The sequence below is a fragment of the Schistocerca americana genome, chromosome 5 (assembly GCF_021461395.2).
Source record: "Schistocerca americana isolate TAMUIC-IGC-003095 chromosome 5, iqSchAmer2.1, whole genome shotgun sequence".
NCBI classification, from domain to species: domain Eukaryota; kingdom Metazoa; phylum Arthropoda; class Insecta; order Orthoptera; family Acrididae; genus Schistocerca; species Schistocerca americana.
Genome location: NC_060123.1, coordinates 613,891,769 through 613,912,568, shown reverse-complemented (window position 1 = coordinate 613,912,568; position 20,800 = coordinate 613,891,769). Strand labels below are relative to the sequence as shown.

General features: G+C 43.0%; 1 protein-coding gene across 1 annotated transcript in view; it reads right to left on the bottom strand.

Annotated features, from left to right (window-relative positions):
* LOC124615598 (cytochrome P450 6k1-like) overlaps nucleotides 1–20,800 on the bottom strand; it is a 72,810-nt gene that overhangs the window by 42,170 nt on the left and 9,840 nt on the right. Inside the window, exon 3 of the mRNA XM_047143587.1 lies at nucleotides 7,879–8,117. Within this exon, the coding sequence (XP_046999543.1) occupies nucleotides 7,879–8,117 (239 nt within the window). The remainder of the gene's footprint in view (nucleotides 1–7,878; nucleotides 8,118–20,800) is intronic.

Below are 20,800 nucleotides of genomic sequence, written 5' to 3'. Positions count from 1 at the left end.
ATATGCTGTTGACACCCACCTACGTAGGGAGAAATGATCATCATAATAAAATAAGAGAAATCAGAGCTCGAACGGAAAGCTTTAGGTGTTCCTTTTTCCCACGCGCGTTTCGAGAGTGGAATGGTAGAGAAGTAGTATGAAAATGATTCGATGAACCCTCTGGCAGGCACTTAAATGTGAATTGCAGAGCAACCATGTAGATGTAGATGAGGATGTTTGGTGAATTTCTCTGGAAAAAAAAAGCAGTTGCCATCGTTCGGACAGACTATGTTGTGCCATGAACAATGGCCGAAATGCTTAGCGTTCGCAACAGGCAACATCGAGTCTCAACACGAGAAGCATACCAAGTATGACTGGGTTGTAATTCCCACCGCCCACCGTTTCACACTTACCAACATTTAATGCACAGATCACATCATGGAGATGTAACTGAGTTTGAAATGGTTCAAATGGCTCTGAGCATTATGGGACTTAACTTCTGAGGTCATCAGTCCCCTAGAACTTAGAACTACCTAAACCCAACTAACCTAAGGACATCACACACATCCATGCCCGAGGCAGGATTCGAACCTGCGACCGTAGCAGACCCGCGGTTCCGGACTGCAGCGCCTAGAACCGCAAGGCCACAGCGGTCGGCTAACTAAGTTTATTTTCCTCATTTAACTAACAGTTCTTGATATTAAAAACGCGCAAGATATTTATGTATTAGGTTAGTGACAATATAAAAGTTGTTGGTATAAGCCGCCGGTGTGGCCGAGCGGTTCTTGGCGCTTAAGTCTGAAAGCATGCGACCGCTACGGTCGCAGCTTCGAATCCTGCCTCGGGCATGGATGTGTGTGATGTCCTTAGGTTAGTTAGGTCTAAGTAGTTCTAGTTCTAGGGGACTGATGACCTCATATGTTAAGTCCCATAGTGCTCAGAGCCATTTGAACCATCTTTGTTGGTATAATATTTCATGAAGCGTCATTCATTTTTAATACTTAGTGTTTGATGTGATTTTAGTCAGTGTTGGAGAGCGAACTATTACACAGCTCTTTTTAATTGGCGTAGGCCAACTGGATCACAGTTGTGAAAAATATTGTAATAATAAAGCTCGTCACTGGGATGGTGTGACCATGCTAAGGAGAAGACGATAGCTTGGGCCAGTGGGAAGCAAACTACAACCATACAATTACTCTGCAATTCACACTTATGTGCCTGACGGAGTGTTCATCGAACCACCTCCACACTATCTATTTCTCTACCTTTGCACTCTCGAACAGTGCGCGAGATTAACGAACACCAAAATGCATCCATGCAAGCGCTGATTTCTCACGTTTTATTGCGGTGATCATTTATCCCTATGTAGGTGGACGGTAACAAACTATTTTTGCATTCAGAGGAGAAGTTGGTGATTGAAATTTCGCGAAAAGATCTCGTCTCAACCAAAAACGCATTTGTTTTAATGACTACCACCCCAACTCGCACGTCATATGTGACTCTCTTTCCCCTATTTCGCGATAATGCAAAGCGAATTGCGCTCCTTTAAACTTTTTAGATCCCCTCTGTTAGTTTTATTTGTTAAGGTATCCCATACCGCGCTGCAGTACTCCAGAAGAGGTCGGACAAGCGTAGTGTAGGCAGTCTCTGTAGCAGGTCTGTTACATCTTTTAAGCGTTCTGTCAATAAAACGAAGACTTCGGTTCGCCTGACTCATCATATTATCTATGTGATAGCTCCAATTGAAGTTGTTCGTTACTGTAATTCCTAGGTATTTAGTAGAATTTACGGCCGTTAAGTTTGCGTGATTTATCGTCGAACCGAATTCCTTTCAGTACTCACCCGGATGGAATCACACTTTTCATTATATAAAATCAATTACCACCTCTCGCACCACGCAGACGTATTGTCTAAATCATTTCGCAGCTGTTTTTAATCTTATGGTGACTTTATTAGACAGCTTTATCTGCAAAAAAACGCGAGAGGGCTGCTCAGATTATCTCCTACATCCTTAATATGGACTAGGAACAGCAGAGCGCTCGTAACACTTCCTTGGGGAACACCAGATATCACTTCCGGTTTACTCGATGGCCTTCCTGCAGTTTCTTCGGATCCGTTCTGACAGGAAATTAGACATTCAGTCGCACAACTGAGACGATACAGCAAAGACATGAATTTGATTAGACGCCGCTTCTGAGGAACGGTATCAAAAGCCTTTTGAAAATCTAGAAATGTGGACTCAATTTAAGATCCCCTGTCGACAGTACTCATTACTTCGTTTCTTGAAACATAACTAGCTCTTTAGAGCTAGCTATGTTTCCCAAGAACGATATTTTCTGAATCCGTTGTATGTGCCAATAGACCGTTACCTTAGAAGTAATTTATGAGGTTTGGACACAGTGTATGTTCTACAATCCTGCTGAAAATCGACTTTAGTGATATGGGTCTGTAATTAGTGGGATTACTCCTGTGTTCTTTCTTGGGTATTGGTGTGAGCTATGAAACTCTCTAGTCTTTAGCTACGCATCTTCCGTCGAGCGAGCGGTTTTATAGGATTGTTAAGTATGGTGCTATTCTATCAGCATACTCTGAAAGGAACGTAATCGGTGCCCAATCTGGACCGGAAGACTTGCCTTTGTTAAGTGATTTAAGCTGCTTTCCTACTCCGAAGATATCCACTTCTCAGTTATTGATGATGTTAGTTGTTCTTGATTCAGCCGGCCAGTGTGGCCGAGCTGTTCTAGGCGCTTCAGTCTGGAACCGCGCCACCGCTACGGCCGCAGGTTCGAATCCTACCTCGGGCATGGATGTGTGTGATGTCCTTAGGTTAGTTAGGTTTAAGTAATTCTAGTTCTAGGGGACTGATGACCTCAGATGTTAAGTCCCATAGTGCCCAGAGCCATTTGAACCATCTTTGTTGGTATAATATTTTATGAAGCGTCATTCATTTTTAATACTTAGTGTTTGATGTGTTTTTAGTCAGTGTTGGAGAGCGAACTATTACACAGCTCTTTTTAATTGGCGTATGCCAACTGGATCACAGTTGTGAAAAATATTGTAATAATAAAGATCGTCACTGGGATGGTGTGACCATGCTAAGGAGAAGACGATAGCTGGGGCCAGTGGGAAGCAAACTACATCTACAACTATACGATTACTCTGCAATTCACATCTATGTGCCTGGCGGAGTGTTCATCGAACCACCTCCACACTATCTATTTCTCTACCTTCGCACTCTCGAACAGTGCGCGGGATTAACGAACACCAAAATACATCCATGCAAGCTCTGATTTCTCACGTTTTATTACGGTGATCATTTGAACCATTTTTTGTTCTTGATTCAAATTCTGGAATATTTACTTTGTCGTGTTTGGTGAACTCAAAAAATGGCTCTGAGCACTATGGGACTCAACTGCTGAGGTTATTAGTCCCCTAGGACTTAGAACTAGTTAAACCTACCTAACCTAAGGACATCACAAACATCCATGCCCGAGGCAGGATTCGAACCTGCGACCGTAGCGGTCTTGCGGTTCCAGACTGCAGCGCCTTTAACCGCACGGCCACTTCGGCCGGCTTGGTGAACTCCTCTTTAGTGGCACTGCTTTCGGTAATATTACTATCTGTATCGCGCAGTGAAGTTATTGATTATGGTTCGCCGCTGCTGTATAATATCTATGGATTTTTTGTTGCAAGATAGGATTTTGTTGTGAAAACTATTGAAAACATATCGCATTGAAGTGAGCGCAAAATTTCGAGCTTGTTTAAAACGTCACTAATTCTGGAGATTTTGCATTCTTTTAAATTTGTCATGATTTTTGTCGTTGCTTTTGCTATATTGCTCTGACCTGTTTTGTGTACGATTGAGAATAATTTTCTTCTCTTATTAATTCATGCAGTACAAATCTCTCAACTGTAGTCAGTACTATTTCTCTGAATTCAACCCACACCTAATATATGCTTGTGTATTGTGTTTTGAACTGGGGACCTAGAAACGACGGAGAGGCTTCGTCCCGCCCGTACCCTTCAGTGGTTCACAACCCCACAACAGGCGACAGCAGTCCACCCACCCAACCGCGGGCCCACACCGAACCCAGGGTTATTTGTGAGCAATCGCCGGGGATGTACTATTGCGAAGAGGTCAGGTAAGTTATCGCAACCAATTTACGAATCGAGTGGGCTCCTGAGCTAATTGCTAAAAATAATTTTCGGACAAAGCATTTAGTACAATATAGGACGATGATTTATTCCTACCACCGACCTGAAATATATGTTTTCGCCTACGTGTCGAGGGCAGACTGTAGTTACCACCAACATATCTGAAATGTGATTCAAGTTTTTTTAACTGTAGATCAACAGATTCGCCTGAGTTAGGGGTCAGTAAAAGAAACCAATTATTAATTTATCCTGACAGTCAAGTATAACCTCCACTAACTCACAGGAACTATCCGCTTCAGTTCCTCTACAAAATAAAACACTACTAACAGCAACAAGCACGCCACCATCAACTGTGTATTTAATCTATCCTGTCTAAACACAGTTAGGTCCTTTGTGAAAATATCGCCTGGACTTATCTCCGGCTTTAGACAGCTTTCAGAGCCTTTAACGATTTGATCTTCATTGCTTGCTATTAGTGCTTGGACCTCTGATCCTTTCCTACCACAGCTATGACACTGATTAAGTATAATACCGACGGTTCCGAGGTGTACGCACGTCCTCTGTATGCCCTAGGCCCTTGGAGACTGGAGGCTTTTTGTAATAAGAGATGGTGGGGGCTAGGCAATGTAGGCTGCCTGTACTGATGGCAGGCTCCAGCGTATTGGCGACTTTGTGTTTAGCGTCGAAAGGGTGAGGACCTCTGTCTCCAGGACACAAGTAGTCAAGTTTGTGATTGATTTTTTGACGGAAAATGGACATGTAGGCCTACTAGTCGATTTCTGGGACTTTCAATGAGCCCATCTTGGCTTAGAATTTGTTAGAAAATGTGAACGTAGGCGGGCTTTAAAGTTTTGTAGAGAAATGTGTTAATACACATTAGCAGTTTTAAGTACTAACCGTCTGTTGTGAAGATATTTTGGGTCAGCAATAAATCTGGCTGCCAGTTAAAGTGTACTGAAATAACTAGTACCACTATAACAGTTGTATTTTTAAAGGATAAATCAGTGAAACTCAAAGATATTCGTTGTGGCACTTAGCTTCTTTGTTGTAAAAAACACCAGCTACGTTTCTTTCATTAAATCGTAGTTAACAAATCTGCAAAGACATTATCAACTTGTCACCGTTTAAAAATTGAAATTGTTTTGCAGCTGTGTGCGACTGGTCACTAGAGCCAGAATGCTACGTGTTTTACGTTCGTGAGTTACTTGTATCAAAACAGGATGGTAGCTCACAAAGTGTCTTGAGACTTATCTGGCCTTTAAAGAATACACAAAAAAGATGCACGCGATGTGGAAAAATATTAGCGCAAGGGAAACAAAACCTTTCAAATCAGAACCCAGATAGAAGACGAACAAAATAGGTAAACAGTTCAACTGAAGACGTAGTCGGTAAAGATCATAGTGATAGACTGAGTAGGACTACATGTACGACGGTCACTCCAAAAGAAATGTACACTGTTTTTTTTAAATCCATCTTTTATTTTACATGGTTGAAAGTTTTACTGTGTGTAGCTACATCCTTTAGGAACAATATTTTCATTTCTCCTCATAATTTCCATCCCTCTCAACTGCCTTACGCCATCATGGAACCAGCGCCTGTATACCCGCACGGCAAAATTCTGGACCAACCTGTTGGAGCCACTGTTTGGCAGCGTGCACAAGGGAGTCATCATTTTCAAACCTTGTTCCACCAAGAGAGTCTTTCAGTTTTCCAAAGAGATGATTGTCACATGGAGCCAGGTCAGGACTGTAAACCGGGTGTTTCAGTGTTGTCCATCCGAGTCTTGTGATTGCTTCCATGGTTTTTTTGACTGACATGTGGCCGTGTATTGTCGTGCAACGGCAAAACATCCTGATTTTGCCGATGTGGTCGAATACGACTCAGTCGAGCTTGAAGTTCCTTCAGTGTCGTCACATATGCATCAGAATTTATGGTGGTTCCACTTGGTATGATGTCGACAAGCAAGAGTCATTCGGAATCGAAAAACACGGTAGCCGTAACTTTTCCAGCAGAAGGTGTGGTTTTGAATTTTTTTTCTTGAGTGAATTTGCATATGCCACTCCACTGATTGCCTCTTCGTCTCTGGTGAAAAATGATGGAGCCATGTTTCATCACCTGTCACAGTTCTTCCAAGAAATTCATCTCCACCCTTCTCGTACTGTTCCAAACGTTCGCTGCATACTGTTTTTCTTGTTCCTTTGTGAGGCACTGTCAACATCCTGGAAAAATATCCAACGTCAAGTGTAGCAGCCATCTTGAAGACATGCTGTGAAGGCCCCACTCACGGGAACAGGTTGAACTAAGTTTGAGAACAAGCGGGAAGGATGTACTACACACTGCAAAACTTTCACACATGAAAAATGAAAACTCTATTTTTATAAAAATATTGTGCATTTCTTTTGGAGTGACCCTCATAGATGATACAGTTCCAAATAATGTAACGTCGAACAATGGACAAGGATTTAAAAAAATTATCCAGCAATCGATTCAACACAAATTGTGAGCGCAATATATTTTTCAAGCTATAATCTTTTGAAAAAGAAAGGATCGAAACTTCCTCTAGCGGAAAACAGAACAAAAATCACAACCTCGTTCTCTAACATGTAATAAAGCATTACAAACAGGTCCGTTAAAAGTTTTGTAAGGAAGGTATTTTCAATATCTTCCTATTTGCCATAATGGTGTAGCTCCACCGTTATGTACCATTTAATTTCTTTTATCTGTATCGAGTTCATTGCTCATAGACTGCTTCTCAGAACGCTGTTCCACCAGCTATCCTATAATTACACTGTATTAAAACATATTCAGATGTTGCACAATGTATATCTGTAATTGTATCATACCGTAAAGAGCGCTCTGTAATTGCGTTCGATGTAGAGTGTCAAAATATACCGCTATATGCTGCTCTACGGAACAAAAACCTTTTATGTGAGGATCACATTATATAGTGTGATACTAATATCGGTTGCACCACATTTAATTTTGATTTCTGTAATAGCCCGTTATGTTAGCAGTACTCGTATCCCCCTATAACCCAGACCAACCGTTATTTTATAACGAAGAACTGCATGCAAAAGTAAGTGGCACTGTGTATTTATAATAAAATATCTGCATACCGAATTGACCTAATGCCGAAACTAACATTACACTAATATTTTAACGAGCTACTACGTTATTAGGACGTATATTTTGGCGCACAGCTCTGCTCGGCAGACTGTGAGCTGGTGTCCTGGGTCGCATTTCACTCCTAACCTCACAGTGATTTGGACTGACCGTTAAGACTTTGATGACAGCACACGAGTAGAATGGGACATTTGTGTGAGACTTTGAACCTTCTGAGAGGACCTAGCTGTGAGCGGACAGTAGGCGAGTTTTTGACGTAATTCCGCACTGGCGAGGTTCCATTTATATTCCGTTTACACCTTTGAAGCGCATAACGTAAATGAAGTTTCCAATGCCTATTGGAACACCAGTGTGCGCTAAAGCGAAACAGTTGTATACTAGCAAGAAAAGTAAGACGACTGAACGGTAAGGTTTTGAAAAGACCATGTCCTAAGGCAGCGATAATCGGTCCAGAACCTATAGACTCCAAACAGTGCTCAAACAGGCTTTTATTGTCATCGACCGCTTTGCCAGCATTCTCTACATAAGGGAAAGTTTCGAAACTTCCAAGAACAGTTTTTGCAGAAAAGCTCTTTGATCTACATCAGAAAACAACAGCTGACGAGTCGCGCTTCGACTCACCTTGAACATGCCCTTTAGTTTGCCGGATGTGAACGTAGGGCTTAACTTGATCCTCAGCTGGCGCCACTTCTTTCCTCCCAACGCAAAGAGATGTTTGTTCAGAGGTTCTTCGTCATCGATGAAAAGTCCTCTGTCGTGGAATGTCCCGAAATCCTTGACAAGGATGTGGCGAATCAGCTCAGGGTCACGGACAAGCAGAAGTGGGCGACGGAATCCGTAAAACCCAACATACCTCTCTCCTGAAATAAAAACATAAAAACAGAATAATTAGTGCTACGACATAAACTAACGGCACAGATCTATCAGACGTAGTAATGCACACATGCCACCACAGCTGCCCTACTGATTCTCGGTGTTAACTATATCCACAGCTCAGAATGGAATCACACAGCAGTCGGATTTTTGTAATTTTTTGCATTTATCGTACGTCATGTTCAGAACTCAAATATACCTCTTCGAAAGCAGTCTACTGCAAATTAAAAAAATTATCGAGAAAATCGACTTTGAAATTTTCCGAACACATTTGCTACAATGAAATAAGGTAGGTATTTTACGACTAGTAGCGTGGGCGGTCAGTGGATAAAGTGCTCTCTCGCTGTGTGAGAGACCTGGGTTCCATCCAGACTGAACAAGTTTTAAAAACAGTTTCATGTTCCTGCAGTGAAGAATACATAAGGTAGACAAGTCTGGTAATTCTTAATTCGAGGCTCGTTTGGGTCATTACTTTTTCTTCCATTTAGCTCGAATACCTTTGTCTTTCAAATGGAGTATTCATCAAATATGTGCTCGTATCTAATAGTCATTTTTATGAAAAATACACATATTCTTGTTTCTAATTGTATATTACATACATATATATATAAACTACTGACAGCCTTGTGAGAGCCAGTCCTGATAAAACTCTACCAACTGGTGAGCAAGATGTATGAGACAGGCGAAATACCCTCAGACTTCAAGAAGAATATAATAATTCCAATCCCAAAGAAATCAGGTGTTGACAGATGTGAAAATTACGGAACTATCAGTTTAATAAGTCACGGCTGCAAAATAATAACGCGAATTCTTTACAGACGAATGGAAAAACTAGTAGAAGCCGACCTCGGGGAAGATCAGTTTGGATTCCGTAGAAATATTGGAACACGTGAGGCAATACTGACCCTACGACTTATCTTGGAAGCTAGATTAAGGAAAGGCAAACCTACGTTTCTAGCATTTGTAGACTTAGAGAAAGCTTTTGACAACGTTGACTGGAATACTCTCTTTCAAATTCTGAAGGTGGCAGGGGTAAAATACAGGGAACGAAAGGCTATTTACAATTTGTACAGAAACCAAATGGCAGTTATAAGAGTTGAGGGGCATGAAAAGGAAGCAGTGGTTGGAAAGGGAGTGAGACAGGGTTGTAGCCACTCCCTGATGTTATTCAATCAGTATATTGAGCAAGCAGTGAAGGAAGCAAAAGAAAAATTCGGAGTAGGTATTAAAATCCATGGAGAAGAAATAAAAACCTTGAGGTTCGCCGATGACATTGTAATTCTGTCAGAGACAGCAAAGGACTTGGAAGAACAGTTGGACGGAATGGATAGCGTCTTGAAAGGGGGATATAAGATGAGCATCAACAAAAGCAAAACGAGGATAATGGAATGTTGTCAAATTAAATCGGGAGATGCTGAGGGTATTAGATTAGAAAGTGAGACACTTAAAGTAGTAAAGGAGTTTTGCTATTTGTGGAGCAAAATAACTGATGATGGTCGAAGTAGAGAGGATATAAAATGTAGACTGGCAATGGCAAGGACAGCGTTTCTGAAGAAGAGAAATTTGTTAACATCGAGTATTGATTTAAGTGTCAGGAAGTAATTTCTGAAAGTATTTGTATGGAGTGTAGCCATGTATGGAAGTGAAACTTGGACAATAAATAGTTTGGACAAGAAGAGAATAGAAGCTTTCGAAATGTGGTGCTACAGAAGAATGCTGAAGATTAGATGGGTAGATCACATAACTAATGAGGAGGTATTGAATAGGATTGGGGAGAAGAGAAGCTTGTGGCACAACTTGACTAGAAGAAGGGATCGATTGGTAGGACATGTTCTGAGGCATCAAGGGATCACCAATTTAGCACTGGAGGGCAGCGTGGAGGGTAAATATCGTAGAGGGAGACCAAGAGATGAATACACGAAGCAGATTCAGAAGGATGTAGGTTGCAGTAGGTACTGGGAGATGAAGAAGCTTGCACAGGATAGACAGGATAGAGTAGCATGGAGAGCTGCATCAAACCAGTCTCAGGACTGAAGACCTCAACAACAACAACAACTGTATATTGGACACAGAAATCCAGTATTCATTACAAACAAAAATTCTTGATTACCGATGCCGTGTAAAAGAATTTTAACGAAGATTGTGTAGCTAAAAAAATAAAAATTATTTTTTCTGTCTTTTACTATTTCACGTCTCACGCAAATACTCATAAAAGATGTATTTCCACTTAAAAGCTGGATCTGACAGGATTTCAATTCAACCGCCCCCTCCTCCCCCCCCCACCCCCTTCACCAAGAGAGCGAGCACTCTACCACAGAGCCACATTGTTTGTCGAAAAATATTAGACGTGATCGGAAAACTTAAAAAACGATTTTCTCGAGAATTTTTTAGAGTTGCATCGAACTTTTTGAGAGAGGTGTATTTGAGTTCTGAACTTCACAATACCAAACTACAAAAGTCCACTTGCCGTTTGCTCCCCTTGTGAGACAAATACAAAGTCGTGTGTGGCGCGACGCGTCTCTGACATTTCAAAACCCACTCGCTCTCTGTAACGCGAATCCCAGCAAACGTGACCATTCTGTGCTTGCTGCGGTTTAGGCGAATCTGGTATGGTGTTGATGTTCGCTAGCCATCTAATGGCGGCGCATATAATGGGTAAACTGGATAATCGCTGATACTGGAAGAGCGCTAAAAACCTGAATAAAAATGTAAGAAAACTGAAGGTGTGCTACATGGCGGTGGAGTGTGCGACAGCTGAGGGCCAACTATCGTTAGTGGACTACCTCTATCCAGCAGCCACAAGTCAGTTGCAACAGGCTTGTTCAGGAATGTAGGTTTGTGCCTGAGTAGTATATCCCCAGGCAATCATGGAGCTAAATGACTGCTACTACTTCCTCTAAAAACGCTCAGGGGAAAGGTGGCCTCTTGAACAACGGAACAAAACTGTTCAGCTGGGCAGTTTGTAGAGAGAAAAATTATCTAGGAATGAGAAAAAGAGTGGTAGCGTAGAAGTGGGCAACTTAAGGACATTTTTACAATATGTACTGTGACATTTAAATTCCACATATATGGAACTTTATAGCTTCAGTTTTGATAGGAATGTAGTTTTTATGTGCAGTTAGGTGCTAGGAGTTTGGAATACACATTAATTATCACAAAGTTACCCGATAGTTCAGGACAACAATGCTACATTAAGTCTAAGACACAGAAAGTAGGTGTAAGTTCATCTTCCACAATGATGGGCTGATCTAGTACTTTTTTCAGACGCCGAGTTATAAATATTTTACAAATTTGTCCAGTTTTATGAGTTTTGTTTTATTCATACATAGGAAATGATTTGTCACAAAGTTTAACAATTTGGCGAGATTTATTTTTCTAGTTTTTGTGAAATCCAACTACCTGCTGGCCTAACCTCACTGGAGCGAAATAAGACTGAAAAAACGAAACTGCATTACATAAGCTAATTAAACAAAACTTTTACACAATTATTTACATATACGTTCTGTGAAACCGTATGAGAAAAACACAGGTCACAAGGCAACCCAATATCCTCCAAGCACAGTAATTAGTTCAAGCTGTTAGACACTTACTTTCAAGTTCCGTGGTATGAGAAAAAACAAAGTCAGTACACATTCAGTGCAATATTCTTGTAACAGTCTTAATTGTCTCTCACTTCTCTGACTGCTGACTGTTTAGTCGCCACTGCTGCTTCCATATTGGTTAGCACAGTGTCATGAAAGTTCATGGAATTTCTAACCACTTAACATGTTCTGCAATAGCTCCGACGGAAATTAACCAACATGATTTGAATCAATATCCTCTCCTGGCACCATGTATTTTAACTCCGACAGCAGGAGTATACCATATGTCACAGATACTTAATGATTTTGTATCACCACCCCCACGTGGCCACCACAACAGAATGTAGACAGAAACGATGCCACTTCTCTTCCGTCAAATTCCACTTACCAGGTGTAACTTCCAACCTGAGCGAATGTAATTATTCTAAATATCAGGCAGCTAGCTTATCTCCTTACGCCTGATTGACATGATCCAAGCGACACACAGATACATCCACACCCACACATACAAAACACAGAATACAATTGTTGACAGAATCTTTGCTCTAAGCCGACCGGCATGGCCGAGCGGTTCCAGGCACTCCAGTCCGGAACCGCGCTGCTGCTACGGTCGCAGATTCGAATCCTGCCTCGGGCATGGATGTGTGTGCTGCCCTTAGTTAGGTTTAGGTAGTTCTAAGTCTAGGGCACTGATGACCTCAGATGTTAAGTCCCATAGTGGTCAGAGCCATTTGAACCATTTGATCCAAAGAAACTGGTATAGGCATAAAAATACAAAGATATGCAAACAGGCAGGATACGGCGCTGCAGTCTGCAACGCCTATATAAGGCAACAAGTGTCTGGCGCAGTTGTTAGATCGATTATTACCGCTACAATGGCAGTTTATCAAAATTTAAGTGAGTATGAACGTGGTGCTACAGTCAGCGCATGAGCGATGGGACACCGTATCTCCGGGGTAGCGATGAAGTGGGAATATTCCCGTATGACCATTTCACGAATGTGTCTTGAATATCAGGAATCCGGTAAAACGTCTGCTCTTCGACATCGCTGCGACTGGAAAAAGATCATGCAAGAATGGGACCAACGACAACTGAAGAGAATCGTTCAACGTGACAGAACTGCGACCCTTCTGCAAATTGCTGCAAATTTGAATGCTGGTCCATCAAGAAGTGTCAGCGGGCGAAACATTCAACGAAACATCATTGATCTGCGCTTTTGGAGCCGAAAGCCCACTCATGTACCCTTGATGACTGAACGACACAAAGCTTTACGTCTCGCCTGGGACAGTCAACACCGACTTTGGACTGTTGATGACTGGTGGCATGTTTCCTGGTCGGACGAGTCTCGTTTCAAATTGTATCGAGCGGATGGACGTGTACGGGTATGGAGAGAACCTCATGAATCCACGGATCCTGCATGTTAACAGGGGACCGTTCAAGCTGGTGGAGGCTCTGTAATGGTGTGCAGCTGAAGTGATGTGAGACTCCTGAAACGTCTCTGCCCAGGTGACAACTACGTAAGCATCTTGTACGATCACCTGCATCCATTCATGTCCATTATGCATTCCAACGAACTTGAGCAATTCCAGCAGGACAATGCGACAGCCCACGCATCCAGAACTGCTACAGAGTCGCTCCAGGAACACTTTTCTGAGTTTAAACACTTCCGCTGGTCACCAAACTACCCAGACATGAACATTATTGAGCATATCTGGGATGCCTCGCATCGTGCTGTTTCACCCCCTCGTACTCTTACGGATGTATGGGCAGCTCGTGGTGGCCCTACACGGTATTAGGCAGGTGTACCAGTCTCTTTGGCTCTTCGGTGTAAGTAACATAGTTAATAGTAAGGTGCAAAAGTATTTCTGTGGGAGAATTTCTCAAACTCGTTTTCCGGTACAGAGAATAAGTAAACAGAATAAACTCACTGACGTGCGTTCGCAGATCAGTACAGCAAAAGTTCAGATCGATCGCAATAGCGAAATGCCACTAACTTGTGAAGGTCTGATTCCTAACTGGAGTTAGACTAATGGTAATACTGGTTAGCACTTAGATGCCGTGGAAATAAATGTCACCTGTACATGCAATCTCTACATCTACATCTACATCTACATCTACATCTACATGGTTACTCTGCAATTCACACTTAAGTGCCTAGAAGAGGGTTCATCGAACCATTTTCATACTACTTCTCTACCATTCCACTCTCGAATGGCGCGTAGGAAAAAGGAACACCTAAATCTTCCCGTTCGGGCTCTGATTTCTCTTATTTTATCATGATGATCATTTCTCCCTACCTAGGTCGGTGTCAACAAAATATTTTCGCATTCATAAGAGAAAGTCGGTGATAGAAATTTCGTAAACAGATCTCGCCGTAAAGAAAACCGCCTTTGTTTCAGTGACTGCCACCCCAAATCTTGTATCATATCAGTGACACTCTCACCCCTATTGCGCGATAACACGAAACGAGCTACCCTCAACTTAAAGTGACTTTCAACTACACAAAAATCGTCTGTTACGCTTCAGCAGATCTAGTTTCCATTTTGTTTACCTGAGTAAATTACTATAGTCTTTACTCTCATTTGTAGCTCTCACAAACCGTATTTAAATAAATGAGTCACGTAACGTCAAGATGTGACAAAAGAAAGGAAGAAGATGTTACTCCATATACAAACCCTGAGGCAACATATAGTCACTCTGGTTGTATTATCTGACTTCTAGTTCTCACTGGAAGGAAAAATTAAGTGCTACTGTTACAACTGACTTACGGATTAACACTCACTTACTTTTTTAAATATCAATGTCTATGCAATTCGTCTCTGTTTATCTGCTATTAGGATAATGATTCTGTTGTTACGTGATATCAACAACGACGGAGTCGGGCTTGAAGTCACAGCCGCTGCCGTGAAGGATGTACTTTGGATCCGATTCTCTGCTGTTCTCGAAAAATGTCTGTGCAGTTGAAGGATAATGGTGCGATTGTGTAAGCTGGAACTACAAGGAGCGTTTTGTACAAAGTAGGCCTGCCAGAACGTCGATCCCGATCTACGCCCCAGATCACCCCAGGAAGGGAGTTGAAGTGGTTAAACTGGGGGAAATCTTTGCAGTACTTTTGAATTTTCAATGACTGACAACGGGTATTTACTAATAATTTATGCATTAGTACACATTTCATTAAATAAACTCATTTCCAAATGTTGATCTCGAACTTTTGTGGATATGGTCCAAACGACTATCAAAAATTGTCTAAGAACAGCCAGTATGTGAGGAGTAGGGAATCGAAGTACCTTTATTATGACTATGCACGCCAAACTGTGAAACATCTTACTTCAGTTACGGTCGGGGAGAGTTTTCATGGAAGGGTACAGGGAACCTGTACACTGTTGAAGGTTCTATGAATCAAGGACAGTACCTCAACATGTTAAAAAAGAGACGTCTGTCTCCTGATAAGGAATTAACCTGTACACTGTTGAAGGTTCTATGAATCAAGGACAGTACCTCAATGTGTTAAAAAAGAGACGTCTGTCTCCTGATAAGGAATTAACCTGTACACTGTTGAAGGTTCTATGAATCAAGGACAGTACCTCAACGTGTTAAAAAAGAGACGTCTGTCTCCTGATAAGGAATTGTTTAATGGTGAAGATTATGTTTTTATGCATGATGGTGCGCCATACATTAGGCTAAGTATGTGGGAAGATTTTTGGATGGAAATGTTGTTACTGTCCTCCCGTGTCCTGAGAATAGCCCAGACATAAACCCAATCGAAAATCTGTCGACAGTAGTTAAGAAGAAAATAAGAATACGGAAGGTCACAGTAAAGGACGGTTTGATTGAATTCCCGAGACAAAACGTAGTTACATGAGCTACATATTCAAAACAGCTGTAAAATCTATTAGAAAGTATGACTAAAAGAGCAGGGATATTAATAAAAGCTAAACGGATGCATACAAGCTGTTAAAACAATTGTAAACTGCTATACATTTACCATAATTTTCAGTACATCTACATCTACATTTATACTTCGCAAGCCACCCAACGGTGTGTGGCGGAGGGCACTTTAAGTGCCACTGTCATTACCTCCCTTTCCTGTTCCGGTCGCGTATGGTTCACGGGAAGAACGACTGCCGGAAAGCCTCCGTGCGCGCTCGAATCTCTCTAATTTTTCATTCGTGATCTACTCGGGAGGTATAAGTAGGGGGAAATAATATATTCGATGCCTCATCCAGAAACACACCCTCTCGAAACCTGTACAGCTAGCTACACCACGATGCAGAGCGCCTCTCTTGCAGAGTCCGCCACTTGAGTTTGCTAAACATCTCTGTAACGTTATCACGCTTACCAAATAACCCTGTGAGGAAACGCGCTGCTCTTCTTTGGATCTTTTCTATCTCCTCTGTCAACCCGACCTGGTACGGATCCCACACTAATGAACAATACTCAAGTATAAGTCGAACGAGTGTTTTGTAAGCGACCTCCTTTGTTGATGGACTACATTTTCTATGACTCTCCCAATGAATCTCAACCTGGCACCCGCCTTACCAACAATTAATTTTATATGCTCATTCCACTTCAAATCGTTCCGTGCGCATACTCCCAGATAGTTTACAGAAGTAACTGCTACCAGTGTTTGTTCCGTTATCATATAATCATACAATAAAGCATCTTTCCTTCTATGTGTTCGCAATACATTACATTTGTCTATGTTAAGGGTCAGTTGCCACTCCCTGCACCAAGTGCCTATCTGCTGCAGACCTTACTGCATTTCGCTGCAATTTTCTAACGCTGCCACTACCCCGTTTCAAACTGGTTTCTGCCCCATCTTAGTGATACACTATGTGATCAAAAGTATCCGGACACCACCAAAAACATACGTTTTTCATATCTGGGTGCATTGTGCTGCCATCTACTGCCAGGTACTCCACATCAGCGACTTTAATAGTTATTAGACATAGTGAGAGAGCAGAATGGGACGCTCCGCGGAACTCACGGACTTCGAAAGTGCACAGGTGATTGGGTGTCACTTGTGTCATACGTTTGTACGCGAGATTTCCACACTCCTGAACATCCACAGGTCCACTGTTTCCGATTTGATAGTGAAGTGGAAACGTGAAGGGACACGTACAGCAGAAAAGCGTGCAGGCCGACCTCATCTGTTGACTGACAGAGACCGCCGACAGTTGAAGAGGGTCGTAATGTCTAATAGGCAGACATATATCCAGACCATCACACAGGAGTTCCAAACTGCATCAGGATCCACCGTAAGTACTACGACAGGTAGGCGGGCGGTGAGAAAACTTGGATTTCAAGGTCGAGCGGCTGCTCATGAGCCACACATCACGCCGGTAAATGACTAACGACGCCTCGCTTGGTGTAAGGAGCGTAAGCATTGATCGATTGAACAGTGGGAAAACGTTGTGTGGATTGAAGAATCACGGTGCACAATGTGGCGATCCGATGGCACGGTGTGGTTGTAGCGAATGTCCGGTGAACGTCAACTCTCAACGTGTGTAGTCCCAAAAGTAAAATTCGGAGGCGGTGGTATTATTGGGTGGTCGTGTTTTTCATGGAGGGGGATTGCACCCTTGTTGTTTTGCTTGGCAATATCAAAGTACAGGCCTACACTGATGTTTTAAGCACGTTCTTGCTTTCAGCTGTTCAAGAGCGATTTTGGAATGGCGATTGAATCTTTCAACACATTCGAGGAATTGTTCATAATGCACTGCCTGTAGCGGAGTGGTTACACGACAATAACATCCCTGTAATGGACTGGCCTACTCAGAGTCCTGACCTGAATCGTATAGAACACCTTAGCGCTGTTTTGGAACGCCGACTTCGTGGCAGGCCTCACCGAGCGACATCTATACCTCTCCTCAGTGCAGCGTTCCGTGAAGAATGGGCTGTCATTCCCCAAGAAACCGTCCAGCACCTGAATGGACGTATGCCTGTGAGAGTGGAACCAGTCATCAACACAATATTGTTTCCAGCATTACCGATTGAGGGCGCCACGAACTTGTAAGTCATTTTCATACTTTTGATCATGCAGAGTATCTCTTCCACAAGCAGTATCAGGCAACGGTCTAAAGCCAGAAAAGATGAATACAGATACACAGCGCTACAAGTTTACACCGGGAAGAAACGAATTTATTATGTTCTATTAGACTATGCCAAGTGCAGTCTCCTTCGTGAACGATAACTTCTGCTAGCTTGTGGCCCCACGGCCAGCTATCCAGCCGATTCTTACCGATAATGAGTGTGGCCACTAAACTGCCGCTCTCGCCTATAAGACGTGCAAACGACTGTTCCGGTCCTCAGGCCCGCGCAATGGGGACTTGCCAACATTTCTTCGCCACTAACTGCCGACTTCTGAAACACACACCATAACAGCACCTTCTACAGACAGTGTTCGAAACAGCTCCCTAAAATTACACAGTGAGGCAAAAAAAAAAAAAAGGTCACACGACGACGGAATTATCCCAACGGCACGTAAAGCGGTAGATTTAATGTACATTTACAGACAAACAAATGTTTGCAATTTCGGAAGTACTGGATGATGTATTGAAGAGAAAGAGCTTCGCAAATTGAGCAATCCAATAATAACGCGTTGGTCCACTTCTGGCCCTAATACAAGCAGTTATTCAGCTTGGCATTGGTTGACAGAGTTGTTGGATGTCCTCATCACATATATAATGCCAAATTCTATCCAACTGGCACGTTAGAGCGTCAAACTCTCGAGCTCGTTGGAGGGTCCTGCACATAATGCTCGAAACGCTCTCAATTTGGGACAGATCGAGCTACTTTGCTGGCCAATGTAGAGTTTGGCAGCCACAAAGACAAGTAGTAGAAACTCTCGCCGCGTGTGGGCATGCATTATCTAGCGGAAATGTAAGTCCAGGAGGGCTTGCCATGAAGGGCAACAAAACGAGGCGTCAAGTATAGACGACATATCACTGCGCTCTAAGCGGGCCACGGATGAAAACCAAAGGGGTCCTGCTATGAATAGAAATGGTACCCCAGGCCATCACTCCGGGCTGTCGGGATGAATGGTGGGCAACAATAAGGTTGGTATTCTATCACTCCGGGCTATCGGGATGAATGGCGGGCGACAGTCAGGTTGGTATTCTGTCACTCCAGGCTGTCGGGATGAATGGCGGGCGACAGTCAGGTAGGTATTCTGTCACTCTGCGCTGTCGGGATGAATGGCGAGCGACAGCCAGGTGGGTATTCTATCACTCCGGGCTGTCGGGATGAATGGCAGGTGACAGTCAGGTTGGTATTCTGTCTCTCCGGGCTGTCGGGATGAATGGCAGGTGACAGTCAGGTTGGTATTCTGTCTCTCCGGGCTGTCGGGATGAATGGCGGGCGACAGTCAGGTTGGTATTCTATCACTCTGCGCTGTCGGGATGAATGGCGGGCGACAGTCAGGTTGGTATTGTATCACTCCACGCTGTCGGGGTGAATGGCGGGCGACAATCAGGTTGGTATTCTATCACTACGTGCTGTTGGGATGAATGGTGGGCGACAGTCAGGTTGGTATTCTATCACTCCAGGCTGTTGGGATGAATGGCGGGCGACAATCAGGTTGGTATTCTATCACTACGTGCTGTCGGGATGAATGGCGGGCGACAATCAGGTTGGTATTCTATCACTACGTGCTGTTGGGATGAATGGTGGGCGACAGTCAGGTTGGTATTCTATCACTCCAGGCTGTTGGGATGAATGGCGGGCGACAATCAGGTTGGTATTCTATCACTCCGGGCTGTCGGGATGAATGGCGGGCGACAGGTTGGTATCCCCAGACATGTCTTTGGCCTGGAATCTCATTGACGGCAGTACAAGTGTCTTCATTGATAAATCCCACATCGAACTGATGCCCAATCACCAGTAAAAACGTCTGGAGACGCCCCAGACAGCGGTGGGGTACCAATCGTCCGCCTTCAGCAAACTGGAGTGATGATCTGGGGCGCCATTTCATTTCATAGCAGGTGTTGGCTGTCATCTGCAACCAGCGTAGAGCACAGCGTTACGTCGACGATATTCCATGCCTCGTCTGGTTGTCCTTAATGGCGAGCCATCCTGGGCACACGTTTAAGTGAGATAATACTCGCTGACACGCCGAGAGAGTCTCTACTGCTTGTATTCGTGCTTATCAAACCCTACCTTGAATAATAGGGTCGTCGGATCTATACTCTGCTGAGAACGTTTTTAGGGTTATGGGCAGGGCTATCCAACCACCTCGGGACATTGACGACCTAACGCGCCAGCTGGGCAGCATTTGGTACGATATCCCTCAGAAGGGCGTCCAACAAATTTACCAATCAATGCCTAGCTGAATATCTACTTGCATAAGAACCAGAGGTGGACCAATGGATTAGTCAGTTGCTGAGTTTCTGAAGCTCTTTCTCTCGGATAAATAATCCAGTTTTCTGAAATTGTAATCATTTGTTAGTATATGTACATAACATCCCTTATTGACCTTATAATTATATTTTCCCAGAGACATTTAAGTATCACCTTTATCTACGACAATGATGGAAGACGAAGAAATGAATTAAAATTCAAGCTACAACCAGGACTCGAACATGAGGCTGCCGTCTTACGAAACAGAAATTCTGACCATTACACCATTGCAGCACTACAGTCAACACCGCTGTACGAACTACTCAACTCCAGTGCCCTTCCCAACACAAACTTCAATTCATATCAGTGTAGAGGGACAATAAGCTGGAGATATGAATTGAAGTTTGTGTTGAGGAGGGCATGCGACTTGGGTAGTGTGTATAGCGATGTTGACTGTAGTGCTGCGGTGGTGTAATGCTCAGCATTTCTGCCTAGTAAGCAAGAAGACCTGGGTTTGCGTCCCGAGCGTGGTTTCTTCAGCTTCCATTATTATCGTAGATTTCAGTCCCATTGAGGTAATTCCTTCTTGATGTGCTGTTTTTGGTGTTAGATTGTACTGACATTTAGTCCTTACAGCCAAAACAGAATTATGGCTTTATCATTGCATGTTTCCTGCTAATGCTAAGGCCGGTACTACACTACCAAATTTCTTTGTCAAAGATTTGATCAAAGATGTAATCAAATATTCGTCA